Source organism: Salmo trutta, chromosome 31 (assembly GCF_901001165.1).
Source record: "Salmo trutta chromosome 31, fSalTru1.1, whole genome shotgun sequence".
In the NCBI taxonomy this organism is placed as follows: Eukaryota; Metazoa; Chordata; class Actinopteri; order Salmoniformes; family Salmonidae; genus Salmo; species Salmo trutta.
The window spans coordinates 35,923,117-35,947,118 of NC_042987.1; the positions used below are offsets into that span (position 1 = coordinate 35,923,117).

Below are 24,002 nucleotides of genomic sequence, written 5' to 3' on the forward strand. Positions count from 1 at the left end.
TATCTGAACTGTCCAAAACGTGTCCTGCTGAACGCGCCCCAGAGTATGAATGAACATACAGTATCATAATCAAACGTCAATGTCATTGTGGTGTCAAGGTACTTTCTCAGGCAGGTAGCCTAGCTGTTAACAGCGTTGAGCCTGTAATTGAACGGTTGCTAGTTTGAGTCCCTGAGCCGACTGGGTGAAAAATCTGTCGATGTGCCCTTGAGCAAGGCACTTAACCCTAATTTATCCTGTAAATGACTAAAATGTACATTTTAAATCACACTACAGGCCTGAGGCTACTGAAATACAACATTTCTTTAGTTACCTTGTTTACACTGTTCTTTTGTCTTCTATGGCTGACACTTGTACACGTGAATTACGAAAGACACGATAATGTGTGAATGTCTGTGTGTGGCTGGGATAGGTAACTTCTCTGCAGAATCGTTGCAGTTTTGTGGTTATTGGTCTGAAAAGGTCTTTATTATACTTTTTCCCGCATTAATTAATTATTAACTACATTTATTATAACAACAAGTGACTAGAAATTTCAGTTTTTTGTCTTGTTGCTCTTCTTTGGGGTTTTATGACTGTGTGCGAACCAAACCAGAGACGGTTTAGAAAGCTTATTCAAATGTACGCTTTTATTTTGAAGGATTTCTTATTTGTATACCGGAAGTGACGTTTAAAAAGGACGGAAGAAAGAAGTAAACGCATCCACGAACAAAGATCACATTTTATTTTGAATCCAAGTATACTGGCACTGAAAGCTCGAAATGCCAAAACACCATATCCAGATTGAAGAAGGTATGGTTGCTGTGGCCTTCTCTTTGCTGTTGTCAACATTTCTCGGCTAGTTAGCTATTGTATTGAATTAAAAACGTGAGGGACTGTAGCTAGCTAGGTAAACTATTAGACAGTTTAGCCACACGTTGTAAAAGATGTGCCACAAACAAAAACGTAGCTAGTTAGCTGAACAAAGTAATTGCATTTTCACATGGAAATAACACTTGATTTTCTATGTAATATAGTAGCTCGTTTTCAAGGAATGACATATGAAATAAATAAAAATACTTTGCTAAAACATTGGAAGCTATAGAATAACAAGGATACTTGTCAGTGTTATCAAATAGGACAGGGTTTTTGTTATCCAGCTAACTGAATGTGTCTGCTGTAGGTCTCCCTATCATCTCTGTTATCCAGCTAACTGAATGTGTCTGCTGTAGGTCTCCCTCTCCCCTATCATCTCTGTTATCCAGCTAACTGAATGTGTCTGCTGTAGGTCTCCCTATCATCTCTGTTATCCAGCTAACTGAATGTGTCTGCTGTAGGTCTCCCTATCATCTCTGTTATCCAGCTAACTGAATGTGTCTGCTGTAGGTCTCCCTCTCCCCCTATCATCTCTGTTATCCAGCTAACTGAATGTGTCTGCTGTAGGTCTCCCTATCATCTCTATTATCCAGCTAACTGAATGTGTCTGCTGTAGGTCTCCCTCTACCCCTATCATCTCTGTTATCCAGCTAACTGAATGTGTCTGCTGTAGGTCTCCCTATCATCTCTGTTATCCAGCTAACTGAATGTGTCTGCTGTAGGTCTCCCTATCATCTCTGTTATCCAGCTAACTGAATGTGTCTGCTGTAGGTCTCCCTCTACCCCTATCATCTCTGTTATCCAGCTAACTGAATGTGTCTGCTGTAGGTCTCCCTATCATCTCTGTTATCCAGCTAACTGAATGTGTCTGCTGTAGGTCTCCCTCTCCCCCTATCATCTCTGTTATCCAGCTAACTGAATGTGTCTGCTGTAGGTGCCCCTATCATCTCTGTTATCCAGCTAACTGAATGCGTCTGCTGTAGGTGCCCCTATCATCTCTGTTATCCAGCTAACTGAATGTGTCTGCTGTAGGTGCCCCTATCATCTCTGTTATCCAGCTAACTGAATGTGTCTGCTGTAGGTCTCCCTCTCCCCCTATCATCTCTGTTATCCAGCTAACTGAATGTGTCTGCTGTAGGTCTCCCTCTCCCCCTATCATCTCTGTTATCCAGCTAACTGAATGTGTCTGCTGTAGGTCTCCCTCTCCCCCTATCATCTCTGTTATCCAGCTAACTGAATGTGTCTGCTGTAGGTCTCCCTCTACCCCTATCATCTCTGTTATCCAGCTAACTGAATGTGTCTGCTGTAGGTCTCCCTATCATCTCTGTTATCCAGCTAACTGAATGTGTCTGCTGTAGGTGCCCCTATCATCTCTGTTATCCAGCTAACTGAATGTGTCTGCTGTAGGTCTCCCTCTCCCCCTATCATCTGTTATCCAGCTAACTGAATGTGTCTGCTGTAGGTGCCCCTATCATCTCTATTATCCAGCTAACTGAATGTGTCTGCTGTAGGTCTCCCTCTCCCCCTATCATCTCTGTTATCCAGCTAACTGAATGTGTCTGCTGTAGGTCTCCCTCTCCCCCTATCATCTCTGTTATCCAGCTAACTGAATGTGTCTGCTGTAGGTCTCCCTATCATCTCTGTTATCCAGCTAACTGAATGTGTCTGCTGTAGGTCTCCCTCTCCCCCTATCATCTCTGTTATCCAGCTAACTGAATGTGTCTGCTGTAGGTGCCCCTATCATCTCTGTTATCCAGCTAACTGAATGTGTCTGCTGTAGGTCTCCCTCTCCCCCTATCATCTCTGTTATCCAGCTAACTGAATGTGTCTGCTGTAGGTCTCCCTCTCTCCCTATCATCTCTGTTATCCAGCTAACTGAATGTGTCTGCTGTAGGTCTCCCTATCATCTCTGTTATCCAGCTAACTGAATGTGTCTGCTGTAGGTCTCCCTCTCCCCCTATCATCTCTGTTATCCAGCTAACTGAATGTGTCTGCTGTAGGTGCCCCTATCATCTCTGTTATCCAGCTAACTGAATGTGTCTGCTGTAGGTGCCCCTATCATCTCTGTTATCCAGCTAACTGAATGTGTCTGCTGTAGGTGCCCCTATCATCTCTGTTATCCAGCTAACTGAATGTGTCTGCTGTAGGTCTCCCTCTCCCCCTATCATCTCTGTTATCCAGCTAACTGAATGTGTCTGCTGTAGGCGCCCCTATCATCTCTGTTATCCAGCTAACTGAATGTGTCTGCTGTAGGTCTCCCTCTCCCCCTATCATCTCTGTTATCCAGCTAACTGAATGTGTCTGCTGTAGGTGCCCCTATCATCTCTGTTATCCAGCTAACTGAATGTGTCTGCTGTAGGTGCCCCTATCATCTCTGTTATCCAGCTAACTGAATGTGTCTGCTGTAGGTGCCCCTATCATCTCTGTTATCCAGCTAACTGAATGTGTCTGCTGTAGGTCTCCCTCTCCCCCTATCATCTCTGTTATCCAGCTAACTGAATGTGTCTGCTGTAGGCGCCCCTATCATCTCTGTTATCCAGCTAACTGAATGTGTCTGCTGTAGGTCTCCCTCTCCCCCTATCATCTCTGTTATCCAGCTAACTGAATGTGTCTGCTGTAGGTGCCCCTATCATCTCTGTTATCCAGCTAACTGAATGTGTCTGCTGTAGGTGCCCCTATCATCTCTGTTATCCAGCTAACTGAATGTGTCTGCTGTAGGTCTCCCTCTCCCCCTATCATCTCTGTTATCCAGCTAACTGAATGTGTCTGCTGTAGGTCTCCCTCTCCCCCTATCATCTCTGTTATCCAGCTAACTGAATGTGTCTGCTGTAGGTCTCCCTCTTCCCCTATCATCTCTGTTATCCAGCTAACTGAATGTGTCTGCTGTAGGTCTCCCTCTCCCCCTATCATCTCTGCGTCTGTTAGTTCCTCCACTGCGGCTGGTGTCTGCAGCTCTATGGCAAGTTGTTCAGCAGAGAGACGTAATGGACTATGGGTTGGTTGAGGAGTTTGTCACCACTGTGTTGGAGATAGTTCCTGATATGATGAGTTACAGGGAGAGAGTCCAACTCATCATGGGGCTGCGAGCACAGGTGAGAGATGGTGCTGGAGAGGGAGTGGCCAGAATTCCTCAACGCATCTCCTGACATGTATTCATTAGTGTGTACACCATAGTACCGTACCATATTCTATGAGGCTTTTTAAACACAAACCCTTACGGGCAACAGGTAGCCTGGTGGGTTAGGGGCTTTGGGCCAGTAACCGAATCACCAGGCCCACTAGTTATGAGCAAGGAACCCTAAGGTGCATCTCAGGGAGAGTGGGATATGCAAAAAACACATTTCCATTTCACACCTCACACTTGTACAGGTTACCCTCTTGTACATACAGTGGAACAGGACTATATACACACACCCTAATAATCATTGATGTGCTGCTTTTAGTGTGTTTTTCTGGTGTATTTATTGGTGATGTATTGTGCAATCAAATTTCCCCTCTGTGGGATTAATAAAGTACTATCTTATTTTAGCAAAACGTTTTTGCAACACAAACTACTTTCTTATTGGACACATTCATATGGGTCCCTCCCTGTTTCAGACCATTTGCTTCCTAGTGAATACACTCCCAATGTCAATATAATGTTTCTATTTTTGTTGGCCCACCCACCAGTCCAATTTTAATTGCATTCATAACAAATTGAACTTTTACTTCATCAGCTGGTACTGGAGTTGTGTCGCTCTGATCACCTAGCCAACCCTGAGACCATCCAGCCACACCTGAACAGGATGAAGACCTGTATCATCACTCATAGGGACAAGGAGGTTAGTACTACCCAGTAACAGATCAAGACTTGTAACGCTGCTACTTAGTTGAATTTATTGACTGAGCTATCCATACTTGCTGTAGATTTCTGATCCTGAGATGGAGGTATCAGAATTAACTTTCCGGAAGCTGATTCAAACTCTGCTGGAAGACCCAGTTGAGAAAGAACACTTCTTTCAGGTCAGTGTTGTAACTTAGGAGCTGCTGATAACTAAGGGGTGATTTATTTTACAAGGCAGGTGTAAATAATTGTCTAAATCAAAAAGTACTGAATATCCTCTACTTGTTTCTTAGAATATTTTTCCAGAGGAATTTGGCCCAAAGTATGACTCGGCACTGCAGACTCTGGTGTGGGAGTTCCTCTCCAGGCTGGAGAAGCTGCTTCCAGCACCAACCCTTCAACAGGTACCATGCTAACATCTTATGACCTTCATCAGGGACCATGCTAACATCTTATGAACTTCATCAGGGACCATGCTAACATCTTATGACCTTCATCAGGGACCATGCTAACATCTTATGAACTTCATCAGGGACCATGCTAACATCTTATGACCTTCATCAGGGACCATGCTAACATCTTATGACCTTCATCAGGGACCATGCTAACATCTTATGACCTTCATCAGGGACCATGCTAACATCTTATGACCTTCATCAGGGACCATGCTAACATCTTATTACCTTCAACAGGGACCATGCTAACATCTTATGGCCTTCATCAGGGACCATGCTAACATCTTATGGCCTTCATCAGGGACCATGCTAACATCTTATTACCTTCATCAGGGACCATGCTAACATCTTATGACCTTCATCAGGGACCATGCTAACATCTTATGACCTTCATCAGGGACCATGCTAACATCTTATGCCCTTCATCAGGGACCATGCTAACATCTTATGCCCTTCATCAGGGACCATGCTAACATCTTATTACCTTCATCAGGGACCATGCTAACATCTTATTACCTTCAGCAGCATACTGTTAATAAAAGGTGTTTAACAATTGCATATGTTATAATCTAAAATGGGATACATTGGTCTTTTTAAAAGCCATTCTCTCTCTTCCCATTAGACTGCATCTTGGTTCCTACCTGACCCCTCTGTCCTGGAGGAGTGTGTGCAGTGTGTATCCCACCCTCAGCCTTTGAAGACCCTTCTCCAGCACCACAACAACACATGTGGACATGTAGACACCAATGGTAGGAGAAATAGGCTTTGGACAGTAAATAATGTTATCAGAAAGCCAATAACATTTCCATGTTTGGCTTTGTTTTAATATTGACTTTCTTCAACTGTCCCTAGCTCTGTCTTCCGGCGACAGTCAGATCCTCGCTTCAATGTCTCTCTCTTCCTTAGTGATAGATGAAGCCTTCACTGACCAAGCTGACCCAGAGGTCCAATCAGAACCTGAGCAGGAATGTATGAGCCCTGTCTCATCTGACAATGAGCCAAAGATGGCCTCTTTGTTGGAACACAGGGAGAGTGAACTGTTGCCTTTGAATAAAGAGGTGAAGCCTGCTTTTTTGGAGGTAGCGTGTAGACATAAGAAAACAACAGCGAAAAACATAGAACACAAAGAGATGAAAAATAATAAATCTTTTCACCACCTTCACACTGACAGTGGGCTGAAAATCCAAGGAAAAGCCCACAGCAGCCAACAGGAAGTGCAGGACATTTCTAGTTTATCTACTTCCTGTCGGCTCCGTCAGCCCAAAGTGCTGCTACACAGACTTGATATTACTGATATGCTGTTACCTGTGTCCGAGGTCTCTTCAACACCGCGGAGAGAGAGGCTTCAGATTGACAAAGTGGGACAGAGAAGAGGACAGGTCATATCACAAAAGAGTGAGAGTAATATCAATGAAGAGCCCTCTGATGGTCAACCTCAGTATTCTCTGGACCCTGACCCATCCCCTACCTCAGGGCAGCCTAAAAGAAGCAAGCGTGTCAAAATATGCTCCTTGTGTGGAAAGACTTTCAGCGAAGCAAAGGATTTGACGGCACACATGAGATCTCACAATGAGCAGAGCCCTTCCAAGTGCACCCAGTGTGGACAAGACTTTGAACACCATGAGGACTTACAGAAACATCAGCAGAATGTGTGTGAGGAGGCAGCTCAACCAGAAGAGGACAACATGTCTACGCCATCTTTTAAGGAGGATAACATGTCTATGACATCTGTGGAGGATGATGGGACAGAGATATCCCACCACCATGACACTTTACCTGAGAACAAAAGAGGTCCCTATGTTCATCACACTCCAAAAGCCTTCCAGCCTTCCAAAGCCAGACAAATATGCCATGTGTGTCACAAGACTCTTTGTAATGTATTTATGCTGAGAAGGCACCTGAAATCCGTTCATGGTCTGCTCCCCTACAAGTGCTACAACTGTGAGGCAAGTTTTGGGAATAATCCTAGTTTGAAGAAACACGTAAAAGATTGCTTGAAGACGAAGAAACGCCACCCTTGCTCTCTGTGCGGTGTGACCTTTGAGCCAAATGAGTGTTCGGAGGGGAACCAACAGCAGTTCATAGCTGCAGTAGAAAATGGTACAGAGATACCCCAGACCTCCAGTTCTACACCACAGAATGCAACAGCCTTCAGCGCTCTGCCCATTCTGATACAGTCCTCCAGTAATTACAGAACATGCCTTCTGTGTAATGAAACTTTCGATACTGCAGCGAACTTGAGAATACACCTAAAATGTCAACATGATGTACATCCTTACCCATGCATCAATTGTGGGGAAAGTTTCCCAAGCATATCGGATCTGCGGATACACAAGTGTTCAGGTCAAAACATTCCAGACTCCAGAAAGTGTCCGGGGTGCAGGAATAGGACCTCTCAATCCACACCGCAGCAGTTAAAGACAAGTCAGGAAGTGAACCTTAGACACCAGACAGATAGGCCACTAGTTGCAGCAGAAAACGAGATGGCGATCCCACAGTCATGCAACACAGATGTTGACTACTCAAATGACTTGCAGCGATGCCAGCCAAAGGAGTGTGAGATTAACTTTCAGAGAGGACAGCAAGACTGGAGTGAGGAGGTTGAGCCAAACCAGCATCCAGAGGAGGTTGATCCAGCACATAGAAACAGTTGTCTGGTTCCAAGGGAGGATGGAACAGAGATTCCCCAGAGCCATAGCACGTCACCCAAGAACCCAACAACTTCCAAAGCTCCTCCCACTGGCGTGATTTTAAATTCTAGAACATGTCTGGTGTGCTATAAGACATTCTTTAACAGAGCAAGCTTGCTTCAACATCTGAGACGTCACTCACAGGGTCAGGGACCCCACACATGCTCCATATGTTCAAGGAGCTTTGGTCGAGCTTTCGATTTGACAAGACATCAGGCCAGGAAAACAGGTTGTGGGTCAATGCACCGTAATCTCGTTGTACATGAGAATGTTCCTACAGAAGTTAAACCGGTCTTCTCTTGCCCCCATTGTCAGGAATGGTTCACGAGCGAAAATAAACTGGAAACACACATGCTATGTCACACAGGGGAAGGGTTCACATGTAGCTTTTGCGGCAAGATGTTTGCTAAACAATATAAATTATACATCCATGTTCGTTCGCATATTGACAGACCTCATCTATGTGATGCATGTGGTAAGGATTTCAGAACTAAGTATGCATTGAAAGTACACACACGAGTACACACAGGAGAACGACCATTCTCTTGCCCAGATTGTGGCAAAAGATGTTCTTCGAAAGGTAATCTGAAGGCCCACCAACAGAGTCATACAGGAGAACGTCCATTTGCGTGCCCTCTCTGTAAAGTACGCTGTCGCATTAAGTCGCAACTAAAAGTACACATTTTAACTCACACAGGGGAGAGGCCTCATAAGTGTTTGGCTTGTGGGAAGACTTTTCAACTGAAACTTTTGTTGAGAAAACATCAGCTAGCTTCATGTTCTTAGTTGTCTTTGATTTGTAGGATGTAGACGTTTAAGTATTTGATTTCATTCGTCGAGATTCGCCACATTACTGGCTCATAACTGGGAATAGGTTCTAATCCAGACTATAGCCTTCACCTTTTGCTACAGTAAGGTCATTTTGAGCACGTTATTCTCTGTTGAATGTATGTCAAAGAAAATGTTAAATATGCAGGATGATTTTATTTCACTACTTTTTTATATTAAAAAAAAGTTGTTTAAATTCATGTCAGCTTACTAATTACCCATCAAACTGTGCATTTCTGGAGAACCTTTTTAGGTAGTGCAATAGAATTTCTCGCAGTACAACACTGAATCACCATTCAGTCTGATTTATAATATACTAATACTGACATTCCAGAGAGATAGATACTGACCATCCATTTTCATTGCATACACAACAGCTGAAATTACAAAGCCACAGTTTCCAAGCAGCCCATTGTGAAAACCCTTTATAAATGTATCTTAAAAATAAACGGTGCAATTATTACGAATGGTGGTTGTTTCAGCCGATCTTATTCAAAGAGCACCATGTCTTACCCAGCTATGTTTAGCTAGAAAGTTTTTACCCATGTGAGCACCCAATATATAGTTTTCTTTAAATTCAGGATGTTTTTGTTCACTTACACCCCAAGAAAAATAATCCATGCAGTGTTCATGATTTTATGATGCCCTTCTGTTTCAAATTCTGAATGTGTCTTTCTCAGAGTATAGATTAAAATGCAAATGTAATCATTGCAGAACATATTACGGTACCTTGAGAATTAAATGATAAAAGCAACTGATAAATATGACATTTTAGTCATTTAGCAGACGCTCTTATCCAGAGCGACTTACAGTAGTGAATGCATACATTTCATTTTCATTTCATACATTTTTTTTTTCTTCGTACTTGGCCCCCCGTGGGAATCGAACCCACAACCCTGGTGTTGCAAACACCATGCTCTACCAACTGAGCTACGGGGAAGGTGAATAAATGAGATGAATAAAACCGCATTTGAGCCGAACTCAGTGTTCCTGTCTTTTTTTTAAATTAATTTTACATGATCGGTTAATTACAATTAATATCCTGGAGGAAGGATCCTTTTTTACAATTAAAATAATGTTAACCTTGATGTTCTGGAATATTTTGTTTACTTTGCTCCAGTTTAGCATTAGCAATAGTTGAGTACAAAAATGGCATTGATCTAAACAGCATAGCCTCCCTAAAATCCCATCAACCATTTGGGTGGATTAAGGAAATGTTGTGTCTAGGCATACAGTAATGGCTGATTTTATATAAATCAATGACGTTAACAAGTATCCCACCAGTCACATCAACTAGGAGGATAGGCACTAATATCTCAAAGTAAGGCAGTTGGGTGAGGCTAGCAGCAACTATGGTTTCACAATTCTGGTTAAAGCACCAGAGTCCCCCACCATTTCTATTCACAGCCATAAACACACACAGATCTAATTTCTAAAAGTTTTGTTTAGTATTTAAGATGTTAATCCTTTCCAGAGTGGGTAGCTGAGATGAATGAGCTTCATGTCACTGTGGAGTCTCCTGATGCGGTCCACATCCTCATCTGAGAGGGAGAACCCAAAGACCTGAGGAGACACACTTATGAGTGACATCACTCTCAGAGAACAGTCCTCTCAAGAGATTTCAATGGTATTTTAAATTGAGGCACGGCCATTCATTTTCTGCTTAGTTACCTCTTAACTAAGCAGCCATTCACATACTGAACAAAGTACATACACAAACTAAAACAAGCCCAGATATAAGGGCAGCCAAATATACACATGAAATCAGATGAAAGGGTTTGTGAAGCAAAAGGAGAAAAGTGAATACGTTGTAAGCAAATATGAGAAATGATAATCAAAGATCGGGGATACATTTTGTAGGGTGGAAGACCAGAAAGGAAGAGTGGGGGGGATGTGAAAGAGTGGCTGAGAATGATTTAGTTAGTAAATAAAGTTAGCTGAGCTTCAGCTCTTTACTATTCTATCCATAGAGGCAAGGCATGCTTGTGAGAAGCAGTGATGGTGAACACATGCTGCACCTGTCACTCCACACATGTGGGATCCCAGCTCACGTGTCTCCCATCATGCAACTTGCCCAGTGCCGCCATGTCTTTCCCCTCCAGTTGGAACCCAAAGACCTAGGAGTGGGAGGAGCCAGGGCCAGCAGGGGGGAGGGAAAGGTGGAGGGGTGGACAAACATGGTTTGATAGAGATGATACGTGTCCTTTCAGCTGGGGCAGGACTCTGACAGGATCCATTCTTGAGCTTGTGATTATCATTTGACATTTATTGAGTCTTAAAGTAACAGTACACCCAAATGTCCCTTTTCAGCCTTCACAGACTCACGTTGGCATTGATTACCCCAAAACAATGGGGTTCTCTTAGAGCCTATTTCAACTCAAAGTTAGACGATTTGGGTGAACTTTCATTTTAATATTAGATTGATCTAGATCTACTTCAACACCATGCTCAAACAGAACTCAACTAAAACATGCACACAATTCCCTTCTGTCTTGTAAATAAATCCAACTCACTTGACAGTTTTCCAGGATCCTCTCATTTTTGGTGGACTTGGGAATGGTGACAACCCCATTCTGAGAGGGAAGGAAGACAAAGCACGCCATTAAAGACTTGCATTTTCAGTGTCTTAATGTAAGTGTATAATTATTATTAATTTTTCATAAGAATGAGTAACTGTATGGAACTTTGAAAAGTAATCAACACTCTCAAACATCCCCTTACCAATCATATCCAGTCGCATAGGCGCCTGAGCAATGTAGCAAGCAATGTAGCAATCTATGGCTTTCACATGACTGGGAATACAAATAAGCATATTTTGGTCACAGATACCTGAAAGAAAAAGTAGGGTGTGGATCAGAAAACCATCTGCTATCTGGTGTGACCACTATTTGCTTCATGCAGCATGACACATCTCCTTCCCATTGAGTTGATCAAGCTGTTGATTGTGGAATGTTGACCAATCCTCTTCAATGGCTGTGTGAAGTTGCTGGATATTGTCGGGAACTGGAACACGCTGTCGTAAACGTTGATCCAGAGCGTTCCAAACATGATCAATGGGTGACTTGTTTGGTGAGTATGCCTTGGAAGAACTGGGACATTTGCAGCTTCCAGAAATTGTATACAGAACCATGAGACATGGGGCTGTGCATTATCATGCTGAAACATGAGGTGATGGCGGCGGATGAAAAGCACGACAACGGGCCTCAGGATCTCGTCACGGTGCATTCAAACTGCCATTGCAAAAAATGCAATTGTGTTCAATGTCCGTAGCTTATTCCTGCCCATACCATAACCCCACCGCCACCATGGGGCACTCTGTTCACAACATTGACATCAGCAAACCGCTCACCCACACAACGCTATAAACGTGGTCTGCGGTTGTGAGGCTGGTTGGATGTACTGCTAAATTCTATTTTTTTTTAAACGGAGGCGGCTTATGGTATATAAATTAACACTCCATTCTCTGGCAACAGCTCTGGTGGACATTGCTGCAGTCAGCATGCAAATTGCACGCTCCCTCAAAACTTGAGACATCTGTGGCATTGTGACAACTGCACATTTTAGAGTGGCCTTATTGTCCCCAGCACAAGGTGTACCTGTAATACTGTTTTATCAGCATATTGATATGCCACACCTGTCCGGTGGATGGATTATCTTGGCAAAGAGAAATAAGCTTTTTGTGCGTATGGAACATTTCTGGGATCTTTTATTTCAGCTTGTGAAACATGGGACCAACACTTCACATGTTGTGCTTATTTTTATTCAGTGTAACTGATGGGATACACAAGCTACATTCCTTGCCAAATGAGGACTCAAAATGGACTGGTTGATTGAAGTTGGGAAATATGTGTTCCAACAACAAGCTGCAGTTTTGCAATAATTGTATTGCTTAAAAATGTTCCACTTAGGCTACTTTGCAAACTGCTAGTGTTATAACCCCCCCGTTCCATTTTATTCTGTTATATTACATCATGATTTTTACTATAAAATAGGTATGTCCTGATTGTGATAAGGGATAAGAGCGTCTTGTCTTAAATAAACAACACTATGCCATTACACAGCCATAGGTTTCTACATGCGCCACCACTGAGGATACTGCCTTTATGAAGATTGTGTTCCGCGATATAATGTAACCAGTTGATATTACGCTTTCAATAAATCAATATTAAATTACTTTTTTTTTTTATTGACAATATTTATGGGACAATTTAGCAATTAGGATTTGTTATAGCTCGTTGTCCTCCTGTGTCTAGCTAGCTAAAATTGGCCCTTTCCTAAATTAGCCATTGATGGAGATCGGAATTTGGCCTTGTGGTTTTACTTAATTCTCAGTGTTGGCCAAAGACAAGCACACTTGATTCAACTTGTAAACGAATCATCAAGCCCTCAATGAGTTGAATCAGGTATGTTTGTCAAGGGCTACAACAAAACTGTCTACTGTTGGGGGTACTGAGGATCAGGGTTGGGCCGTTGGGGGTACAGAGAACCAGGGTTGGGCTGTTGGGGGGGGGGGGGTACTGGAGGACCAGGGTTGGGCTGTTGGGGGGTACTGGAGGACCAGGGTTGGGCTGTTGGGGGGGTACTGGAGGACCAGGGTTGGGCTGTTGGGGGGGGACTGGAGGACCAGGGTTGGGCTGTTGGGGGGGTACTGGAGGACCAGGGTTGGGCTGTTGGGGGGGTACTGGAGGACCAGGGTTGGGCTGTTGGGGGGGTACTGGAGGACCAGGGTTGGGCTGTTGGGGGGGTACTGGAGGACCAGGGTTGGGCTGTTGGGGGGGTACTGGAGGACCAGGGTTGGGCTGTTGGGGGGGGTACTGGAGGACCAGGGTTGGGCTGTTGGGGGGGTACTGGAGGACCAGGGTTGGGCTGTTGGGGGGGGTACTGGAGGACCAGGGTTGGGCTGTTGGGGGGGGTACTGGAGGACCAGGGTTGGGCTGTTGGGGGGTACTGGAGGACCAGGGTTGGGCTGTTGGGGGGGGACTGGAGGACCAGGGTTGGGCTGTTGGGGGGGTACTGGAGGACCAGGGTTGGGCTGTTGGGGGGGTACTGGAGGACCAGGGTTGGGCTGTTGGGGGGGTACTGGAGGACCAGGGTTGGGCTGTTGGGGGGGGGGTACTGGAGGACCAGGGTTGGGCTGTTGGGGGGGGGGGGGGTACTGGAGGACCAGGGTTTGGCTGTTGGGGGGGGGGGGGGTACTGGAGGACCAGGGTTTGTAAAACACTGTGTCTAGGTCATGTAACTGTCTGTTACATGCAATGCGCGTCGTGGACTTCACCGGACAGAGGTTGCGATAAAACAAAAGGTGTGGTCTTATTTTATTCCACTGTCTTATTGTCTCGGCCTTGAGGCCTATATATCACGTTCGCAAGGCATATGAACTAACAGGTAATGGAGCAAATTACGCAATTATCACCACACACATGTTGTAATATGGCTTTTTATATGGCTTGGCTTTCCCAGTGATTTTACCCACGCACTGACACTGAATTCCACTGATATCATATGGTATTGTGTGTAGATCAGTGACACAAAATCTAAATGTAATAAATGTTGAATTCAGGCTAACAACAAAATGTGGAAAAGGTCAAGGGGTGTGAATACTTTCTGAAGGCACTGTAGGTGGGCATCAGGAGAGTTGGGGGTACCTGTACGCTCCACCGGATGCAGATCTGAGAGGGCGTGCGGGCGTACTTGTGTGCCAGCTGGAGGATGGTGGGGTGGCTGAGAGCTTGCCCCTTGGCCAGGGGGCAATAGCCCTCAAACACGATGCCCTCCTGGCGACAGTACTCCACCAGCTCCTCTGGCTGCTGGAACGGGTGGTACTCCACCTGAGAGGTGGGAAAGTGACATCACTCGGTCTGTCCTTTCCTGTCCCTTATAACTGGAGAGCCAATGTAGGTAATAGATCATGTCCCACAGACACACTGGCCGCATTCCATTCCAAATATCAATCGCCTACCCTCTCTGCCCTCATTCAGTCCCCGTCACAGATCTAAGATGACTAGGTGGTCACTGGACAGGAAGCTACAACTCGTTTTATCCATGTTGCAATCACCCATCCAGTCCCTTCAGATCCTTCAGGGAGTGAACTAGGGCAGGAGATACTGTGGGATGAAACGCAGCCCAATGCGTCACTCACCTGGTTGACGTGAGGTACCACACTACAGTCCTCCTTCAGCTCCTTCAGGTGGGAGACGAGGAAGTTACTCACGCCGATTGCACGACACACCCCTGCCTCGCGTTCACCGAGACAGAAACAGAGGGCTCTAGATAAGAGACCTTTGCAGCATCCTATAGGCTTATAACACGGTGTGTGACTATAAGAAATCATTTTCTGTGTCACCTTCATTATACAGCTCCTCCAAGGCCCTCCAGGTCTCCACCCTGACCTCCCTATTGGACCTTCCTGGGACCATGGCGTCTGGCCAGTGCATCAGGTACAAATCTGAGAGACAGAGGAGGGAGTGAGGGGGGAGGTATAAGGGAAAAAAGAGGATTGATACAATTAGAGGGAGAGCAAGGAGACATAGACATTCCACCACGCCAAGGAGACGTAGACATTCCACCACACCAAGGAGACGTAGACATTCCCCCACACCAAGGTAACGTAGACATTCCACCACGCCAAGGTGACGTAGACATTCCACCACACCAAGGTGACGTAGACATTCCACCACGCCAAGGTAACGTAGACATTCCACCACACCAAGGTGACGTAGACATTCCACCACACCAAGGTGACGTAGACATATCACCACACCAAGGTGACGTAGACATTCCACCACACCAAGGTAACGTAGACATTCCACCACGCCAAGGTGACGTAGACATTCCACCACACCAAGGAGACGTAGACATTCCACCACACCAAGGAGACGTAGACATTCCACCACACCAAGGTAACGTAGACAATCCACCACACCAAGGTGACGTAGACATTCCACCACGCCAAGGAGACATAGACATTCCACCACGCCAAGGTAACGTAGACATTCCACCACGCCAAGGTGACGGTAGACATTCCACCACACCAAGGAGACGTAGACATTCCACCACACCAAGGTAACGTAGACAATCCACCACACCAAGGTGACGTAGACATTCCACCACGCCAAGGAGACATAGACATTCCACCACACCAAGGTAACGTAGACATTCCACCACACCAAGGTGACGTAGACATTCCACCACGCCAAGGTGACGTAGACATTCCACCACGCCAAGGAGACGTAGACATTCCACCACACCAAGGTAACGTAGACATTCCACCACGCCAAGGTGACGTAGACATTCCACCACGCCAAGGTGACGGTAGACATTCCACCACGCCAAGGTGACGGTAGACATTCCACCAAGGTGGGTGAGAGTGAAAAGAGAGGAAAGCATTTGTTTTTTTTTACCTATAGCGGACAAGCTTTTGGTTTGAGTAGGGGGAGATAATCTTGTTGTGGACGTTGTCTCTTGCAAATGAGAACCGGTTTCAATTGACCTGGTATACGTTTCCCTTATCTATTAGATCAAAAAGGACCGAATACTTTTTATCTATCAGATAAGTAAAAAGTACTCAGACCATATTGTCTTGAGCCTTACCAAGGTATTCCACCCCCAGGCTGGAACACGAGTCGCGGCAGGCCTTTTTGGCAGAGGTATAGCCATATTTTCCAGGCCACAGTTTGGTTGTAAGCCATAGGTCTTGCCGCGGTACTCCGCTCTCCTGCACTGCTTTACTCAGCTGCTCCTCACAGCCGTAACGCTTCGCTGTGTCGATGTGCCGCACGCCACACTCGCGGAGTGCGTACAACACGGCGTCATGTGAATACCCGCCGTCATGCGATGTTCCTTGGGAAGAAAAGAAAGACATCACTTTCCCTGATTTTAGAATTACTGGTATGAATTTCAAACTTCTTCCTTTCAATGGGGCCATCTCAATAGTCTGAGATGATTCACTCTCCTTAGAATCTTCTCCTTCATCTGCACTCCTTTAACAACATAAGATGAAAGCAATTTGGAGGACAGGCCTACCTACCACATGTTTGCTTTTCACCAGTCCAGCTCTTTCACAGAGCAGAAAAGGAACAGGGGAACCAGAGAGGATGCCTCTGGACTACTGTCTGTTCATTCACACTGATTACTGATCTACAGAACCTTTTTGGTTAGACACTATTGAGAAGCCCACTACTTTCACACTGGTCTGTGGTGTTTTCATATTCAGGTCAGTTCAAAAGTTTGAGGTTGTGTTCTTGATGGAATTCATGCTAGAACAGTCAGTCCTCTATGTAGGCTAGTTTGACACAATGTGGCGATGTTTCAGCAGAAATTCATCAGAGTAATTCCATACGGTGTGTGTGTATATATATATATATGGATTAACGGACTCCTCCTGAGCACAGTAGTAAACATTGTTGCAAAATCGTCACCTTATGCAAATAACATTACATTTCTCTTTAAAAGGTTGCACTTGATGTAAAATAAAGGAAGCTTTGAACATTGTTATCATAGATTTGTTTTGTTTTTTATCTTACCCAGTCCAAGAATTGGAATTTGCAGGCCATTGGAAAGAGAAACTTTAGGACAAGTCGTTACAATAGAATTCATGTTTGTTCAACTGTGACTTTTAAAAACAACTAATGCGTTGTATTATATTCACTAGGACGTTTCCAGGGTGCCGCTAGTATGCCATTTTCCAAATACGTCGTAAAACTTAAAATCCCTCACTTTGCGCCGAAAACCATCGCCATAAAGCAGTACAGTTGTGCGTCATTGTAGTTTTCCTGACTTTCCCGAATTTGCCTACAAATACTTTCCTGCAAGTCTACGTTGCGTCAATCAACAGAAGTCTGTGTGGAATGGGAAAAGAGGGAGAAAAATAAAGTAGATGAATTAATTGTTTTGGAATGTGCGTTATAACGATACAACAATGAGGTAGGTAGCTTAGTGTTTTCCCCACTGTTGTATTGTTAAGTGGCCTAGTCTATTGTAGGCCGAGGTTTGTAACCCATTTTCATTAGGCTACTTTAAAAGTCACTAACGCCGTTAAAGTACAGTGTAATGAAGTTAACTTTTTGATGATGCCATAGCCTAATAGGCCCAATCAAATGAATTCTGCATATGCACGCGCGCAACATGTTGTCGTCGATTATTATGATGGAGGGTGTTGTGATGGGAATGTCCTGGTTTACAATGTTTTTAAAAAGCCTATTCTGTGAAATAGTTTCTTAGTGCCCAAGCCTAGTCTGTAAAATATGGCTCCTCCAATCGACCCCTAGCTCCTGCACACTAAACACTGAAGATCTGTGTGGATTAGCAATATGGCGAAAATTCCCCCTGACCTATTTCCATATTGTTTGTCTATCTAATCCTCTCAGATCTCCACAAGTGCATAGGGAGTATGGGCTAGGGGTTGATTTGGGAATCAGTATATATGTCCATTGTTGTCTTCTTTCTCCTGAGTGCAGAGTTCTTATCCGTGGCTGCAAAGGTCTTCGGCGGTCTCATCTCGTTGCTCCCATACTGCTCCTTCTCCTGGTTGGTGCTGCTTTGACTGCCCTCCTCCCTTCCATCGAGGACCGGGGCCATGTCGGGGCCATGGGAGCCCTTCGCCATAGAGCCACCGCCGGCAGCAATGCCAACGCCATTCCCGGGCGCCAAACGGAAGAGGAGGACGCCACCGCATTTACCATAGTCATACAGACGTATAACCGCACCGACGTCCTGCTGAAACTGCTCAACCATTACCAGGCGGTGCCACACCTGCGGCGGGTCATCATCGTGTGGAACAACATTGGGGAGCGGACCCCCCAAGAGCTCTGGGACGCCCTGGGGCCCCATCCCATCCCCGTGGTGTTCAAAGAGCAGAGCGTCAACCGCATGCGCAACCGCCTGCAGCCGTTTGCTGAGATCGATACCGACGGTGAGGGGGGTGTGTGAGTGAGTGAGTGAGAGGGTCAGACAGACAGACATGTCTTTCCAAAGTGTCTACCTCACTTAGCCGTTCAACCGAAGATAGATACTGACTGTGATGTGTGGGGTGTGAAAGAGAGACATAGACAGACCAGTGGAGGCTGCTGAGGGGAGGACCGCTCATAATAATGGCATCAAACACATCGAGGATGTGGTTTCCATGTGGTTGATACCATTCCATTGACTCCATTCCAGCCATTATTATGGCCGTCCTTTCCTTCAGCAGCCTCCACTGAGACAGACTGACAGACACTTTCCTCGTCTCCTTTCCTCAGCTACGTCGCAAAATTGGCCAGTCGAGTATACAGGCACAACAACACTGTGTATTGGAAGTATTTAATCATTTAATGGTAATACTCTGTGTTTAACTTCTCTCCTCAGCTGTGTTGATGCTGGATGATGACACGTTGGTCAGCGTTCCAGATATCAGTTTTGCCTTCTCTGTGTGGAAGGTATGTACTTCCAACAATACACATTGAAATCAAATCAAATGTTATTAGTCACATGCGCCGAATACAACAGGTGTAGTAGACCTTACAGTGAAATGCTTAATTACAAGCCCCTAACCAACAATGCGTTTAAAAAAAATATGAATAGAAATAAAAGTAACAAGTAATTTAAAGAGCAGTAAAAACAATAGCGTAACTATATACAGGGGGGTACCGGTGCAGATTCAATGTGCGGGGGCCCCGGTTAGTCGAGGTAATTGAGGTAATATGTACAATTAGGTGGATTTATTAAAGTGACTATGCATAGATAATAACAGAGCAGCAGCAGCAGCGTAAAAGAGGGGGGTGGGGGTGGGCAATGCAAATAGTCTGGGTAGCCATTTGACTAAATGTTCAGGAGTCTTATGGCTTGGGGGTAGAAGCTTTTTAGAAGCCTCTTGGACCTAGACGTGGCACTCCGGTACCGCTTGCCATGCGATAGCAGAGGGAACAGTCTATGACTAGGGTGGCTGGAGTCTTTGACAATTTTTAGGGCCTTCCTCTGACACCGCCTGGTATATAGGTCCTGGATGGCAGGAAGCTTGGCCCCTGTGATGTACTGGGCTGTATGCACTACCCTCTGTAGTGCCTTGCGGTCGGAGACCGAGCACTTGCCCTACCAGGCAGTGATGCAACCAGTCAGGATGCTCTCGATGGTGCAGCTGTAGAACCCTTTGAGGATCTGAGGACCCATGCCAAATCTTTTCAGACTCCTGAGGGGAATAGGTTTTGTCGTGCCCTCTTCTACATAATAGCTTATACTGTATTACTATTGGATTGTTCCTCAATGTTGTCCCCTACTCTCATCCTCCAACAGCAATTCCCAGATCAGATAGTTGGATTTGTCCCCCGTAAACACGTTACCACGGTGACGGGCGTCTACAGCTACGGCAGCTTTGAACTCCAGGACCCAGAGATGGGAGGAGGTGACAGGTACAGTGTAGTCAAGGTATTCACACCCCTTGACTTTTTCCACATTTTGTTGTGTTGCAGCCTGAATTTAAAATGTATTAAATTGAGATTTTGTGTCACTGGCTTACACACAATACCCCATATTGTCAAAGTGGAATTATGTTTTTAGACATTTTTACAAATTAATTAACGAAAAGATGAAATATTTTGCATCAATAAGTATTCAACCCCTTTGTTATGGCAAGCCTAAATAAGTTCAGGAGTAAAAATGTGACTCTCTGTGTTCAATAATAGTGTTTAACATAATTTTAAATGACTACCTCATCTCTGTACCCCACACATACAATTATCTGTAAGGTTCCTCAGTCGAGCAGTGAATTTCAAACACAGATTCAACCACAAATACCCTGCCTTGCAAACCTATCTATTGATATAAAAAGCAGACATTGAATATCCCTTTTGAGTATGGTGAAGTTATTAATTACGCTTTGGATGGTGTACCAATACACCCAGTCACTACAAATATACAGGTGTCCTTCCTAACTCAGTTGCCAGAGAGGAAATAAACCGCTCAGGGATTTCACCATGACATCAATGGTGATTTTTAAAACAGTTACAGAGTTTAATGGCTGTGATAGGGGAAAACTGAGGATGGATCAACAACATTGTAGTTATTCCACAATACTAACCTAAATGACAGAGTGAAAAGAAGGAAGCCTGTACAGAATACAAATATTCCAAAACATGCATCCTGTTTGCAATAAGGCACTAAAGTAAAACTGCAAAAAATGTGGAAAAGAAATTAACTTTCTGTCCTGAATACACAGTGTCATGTTTGGGGCAAATCCAGCACAACACATCACTGAGTACCACTCCATATTTTCAAGCATGGTGGTGGCTGCATCATGTTATGGGTATGCTTGTCATCGGCAAGGACTAGGGAGTTGTTTTATGATAAAAAGACACAGAATAGAGCTAAGCACAGGTAAAATCCTAGAGGAAACCTGGTTCAGTCTGCTTTCCACCAGACACTGGGAGACAAATTCACCTTTTGCTAAGGACAATAACCTAAAACACAAGGCCAAATATACACTGGAGTTGCTTACCAAGACTACATTGAATGTTCCTGAGTGGCCTACTGTAGTTACAGTTTTGACTTAAATCTGCTTGAAAGTCTGTGGCAAGACTTGAAAATGGTTGTCTAGCAATGATCAACAATCAATTTGAAAGAGGTTGAAGAATTTTGAAAAGAATAATGGGCAAATATTGTACAATCCAGGTGTGCAAAGTTCTTAGACTTATCCAGAAATAAGCACAGTTATCACTGTCAAAGGTGATTCAGGGGTGTGAATACTTTTTTCCAATAAATTAGCAAAAATGTCTAAACATATTTTCACTTTGTCATTATGGGGTATTGGGTGTAGATGGGTGAGAGAAAATCTATGTAATCCATGTTGAATTCAGGCTGTAACACACAACATCTGGGAATAAGTGAAGGGGTGTGAATACTTTCTGAAGACACTATAACTGCATAACTATAACTGTAGAAGTTTGACACTGAAGGCCTAGATGTAGATGTTGTTGCTCTAAACCATGTTCATCTGTGTCTTGCACCCTGATGCATTTTTAAAACAATCTGAATGTGGGCCCTGCTTTCCACACTGCTGCAGATACTCCATGGTGCTGATCGGCGCTGCCTTCTTCCACCACCGCTACCTGCAGCTCTTCCAGGAGCAGCCGCCCGAGGTGCACGCCCTGGTGGATGACACGCAGAACTGCGACGACATTGCCGTGAACTTTGCCGTGGCAGCGGAGCTACAGCGAGTTTCTGGGGCCATAAAAAGTAGACCCTCTGGCATCTTTGTGAAGCCCGTGGATATGCGCAACCTGGAGAGGGACGCCAGCAGCGGGTACCTAGGCATGTGGCACCGTCCCGAACACCTGCTCCAGCGCTCCTACTGCCTGAACCGGCTGGCACAGATCTACGGCACAATGCCCCTGAGATACTCTAACATGATGCTGTGCCAGTTTGGCTTCCCAAGCTATGCCAACCACAAGGGCAGGGGCTGACTGGCACAGGGAAGCACGGACTAGCATTGACAGGTGTCGAACACAGCGGGCATTCAGGTAGGTCAATGTACAGGTGTTGGGATGTGATAGGGCAAGGGGATGAGGATTTGATCAGTGTTTTGGGTGAGGAAACAGTAGATTGCATGCCAAGGTTAATGGAATAGAATGGCGGGGTTAATACTGAAGTTAGTATTGTAAAGCTGAATTGAAGTATGCAGGATTGTGAACCAAAGCGTTAAGAGGATTAACACTTACTGTAAAATGTGAGGATTTTGGTTGGGTAACGGTTGGGTTTTTGGGATACCCTAAAGTAAGGTTCTCATTCTGTTGTCTTTTTGTAGGAGAGAGAAGGGATTCCTTATTATGATCTCATCGGGACTAGATCTCTGTGACGGTTACCTCCAGGACCAAACACTGACAACACTGGAGATGGTCCAACAAGCGGTGCCTTACTAAAGATGGACTCTTTATGTTAACCTGTTCTTGACAATCTGACAGACAAGATATCAGTATTAAACCAGAGGACTTTTGCTGTTGCCAAAATCATAGGATATTACGTGGCACTGTAAATAACTTTAGTTAGTGCAATTGCTTTTACTGCCAGCTGATGTCAGCATTGCAATATGCACATTTGCACAGACAGGGTATGTACTGTAACTGTTCAAAAGCCAAATTTTACTTTTGCCTTTGTCAGTACTTGCACTCCCATGACAGGTTTAACTTGTCAGGTATTCAGATGTGTATATGATAAATGATTAAATAGGATGAGAGACACATACACAGGTGCTCATACAATCACAAGACAACTGAGACTATTCCTTTGATTCTGAGATGCATAGCATTGGAAGGTCAAGCGAACATTCTTTTTAAATCTACTGGTTTAAAAATTATTACGACGTCATGACTTGAATAATGGATGCTTTCTGCTCTTGCTCGGCTCAAACTTTGTGGTGTTAAACGGTACTTACTGGAATTATGTGAATGTTGACTTTGTTCTGGTGAAAACTGGTGCTGTTTCTGGCGATTGCCTCCCTGACATGACTGTTTCAGGGTGAATATCTACAGGAATTGTAGCAAGTATCCTCTCTCTTTTACCGTTTCTGTTGCATTAAGAGCCTGAAATTGTGATGCATTGAAAAAGGCTGTCCCTCCAAACTGTTTGTCCTTCGATCAGATTTCATATTATCTCCCTTTAAAATGGTTTGTCTGCCAAAAATCTACTATTGTGCATCTCAAACCGAAAAACGATGTTTCTTTTCTACATGACGTGTAGACCACTGTAACATTTATTCTCTCATTGATTTGTTTTTGTTTTGTGATTTTGTCTTTGTTTGCATATGCTGTTGGTAGAGCTTTGTTGCAAATAATTTGTTTGGGCTTAGTGTGCTGTGCAATAATTAAAGGTTTTAATATACTTTTTTTTGTTATAAAAAGGTTTATGTCAGCATATGGACTACTATGTGAGACATATGGACTATTATGTGAGACATCCAGCTGGTTGTTTATCTGAACATTCTGTTACATTGCACTCCTATTGAACAGGCTCTGATTCTGATTGGATAGTGGTTTAATACTGCCTTATAGTATTGGTTGCGACGTGTCAGTGTAAATTTGTAATTGTTTCATTAATTACTGGAATTGATTTGGCCAAGTGCATCTGCGCTCTCTGCTTCTCAGTTTGGCAGCTGTGTGAGAGGTAAACGCCTGTGTGCTTCACGGTTTACCGGATCTTTTTTCTGAAGTTTTCTTGAAGAAACATCGCTGTGGTTCAGGCAGCAGATGATGTGCTGTCAGCCACTGACTTGTTATTCCCACTCGCCACCACTCACCGCTGTCATCAAATGGACTCATGCTAGCGACAAGATCTGACTGAGCTCAATTGTCATGAAACGCATATACAGCGATGAGTTTCTCTCTCTTT

General features: G+C 44.5%; 3 protein-coding genes across 6 annotated transcripts; 2 read left to right on the top strand and 1 right to left on the bottom strand.

Annotated features, from left to right (window-relative positions):
• Positions 1-653: 653 nt before the first annotated feature.
• LOC115170118 (zinc finger protein 160) lies at positions 654-9,118 on the top strand. Of its 4 annotated transcripts, none has more exons than XM_029726423.1 (7): positions 658-792; positions 3,745-3,947; positions 4,572-4,676; positions 4,762-4,857; positions 4,972-5,082; positions 5,756-5,882; positions 6,040-9,118. In XM_029726423.1, exons 1-7 carry the CDS (start codon positions 762-764, stop codon positions 8,607-8,609), a joined length of 3,243 nt encoding a protein of 1,080 aa, XP_029582283.1. In that variant the 5' UTR covers positions 658-761; the 3' UTR covers positions 8,610-9,118. The 4 variants fall into 4 exon arrangements, with proteins under 4 accessions (XP_029582286.1, XP_029582283.1, XP_029582282.1 ...); XM_029726422.1 differs by having other exon boundaries at positions 659-792; positions 5,986-9,118; XM_029726426.1 differs by having other exon boundaries at positions 654-792; positions 5,756-6,122.
• On the bottom strand, positions 8,943-17,410 carry zgc:110366 (aldo/keto reductase). The gene is made up of 8 exons (XM_029726428.1): positions 17,174-17,410; positions 16,242-16,490; positions 14,995-15,096; positions 14,791-14,882; positions 14,297-14,479; positions 11,165-11,224; positions 10,670-10,768; positions 8,943-10,214 (listed from the first exon to the last, which is right to left on the bottom strand). Exons 1-7 carry the CDS (start codon positions 17,244-17,246, stop codon positions 10,673-10,675), a joined length of 855 nt encoding a protein of 284 aa, XP_029582288.1. The 5' UTR covers positions 17,247-17,410; the 3' UTR covers positions 8,943-10,214; positions 10,670-10,672.
• On the top strand, positions 17,411-23,528 carry extl2 (exostosin-like glycosyltransferase 2). The gene is made up of 6 exons (XM_029726427.1): positions 17,411-17,573; positions 18,107-18,561; positions 18,993-19,063; positions 19,917-20,032; positions 21,682-22,138; positions 22,423-23,528. The coding sequence occupies exons 1-5, from the start codon at positions 17,569-17,571 to the stop codon at positions 22,079-22,081; spliced, it is 1,047 nt and encodes a 348-aa protein (XP_029582287.1). The 5' UTR covers positions 17,411-17,568; the 3' UTR covers positions 22,082-22,138; positions 22,423-23,528.
• Positions 23,529-24,002: the final 474 nt, after the last annotated feature.

Coding starts and splice junctions, on each gene's coding strand:
- zgc:110366 (XM_029726428.1), bottom strand. CDS start 17,246: ATGAATTCTATTGTAACGACTTGTCCTAAAGTTTCTCTTTCCAATGGC. Junction 15,097..16,241: donor CCTGGGGGTGGAATACCTTG/GTAAGGCTCAAG, acceptor TCTGTCTCTCAG/ATTTGTACCTGATGCACTGG. Junction 10,769..11,164: donor GGATCCTGGAAAACTGTCAA/GTGAGTTGGATT, acceptor TCCCACTCCTAG/GTCTTTGGGTTCCAACTGGA.
- extl2 (XM_029726427.1), top strand. Junction 18,562..18,992: donor TGCTGAGATCGATACCGACG/GTGAGGGGGGTG, acceptor TTCTCTCCTCAG/CTGTGTTGATGCTGGATGAT. Junction 19,064..19,916: donor TTGCCTTCTCTGTGTGGAAG/GTATGTACTTCC, acceptor ATCCTCCAACAG/CAATTCCCAGATCAGATAGT.
- LOC115170118 (XM_029726422.1), top strand. CDS start 762: ATGCCAAAACACCATATCCAGATTGAAGAAG. Junction 3,948..4,571: donor TCATGGGGCTGCGAGCACAG/GTGAGAGATGGT, acceptor TTACTTCATCAG/CTGGTACTGGAGTTGTGTCG. Junction 4,858..4,971: donor AGAAAGAACACTTCTTTCAG/GTCAGTGTTGTA, acceptor CTTGTTTCTTAG/AATATTTTTCCAGAGGAATT.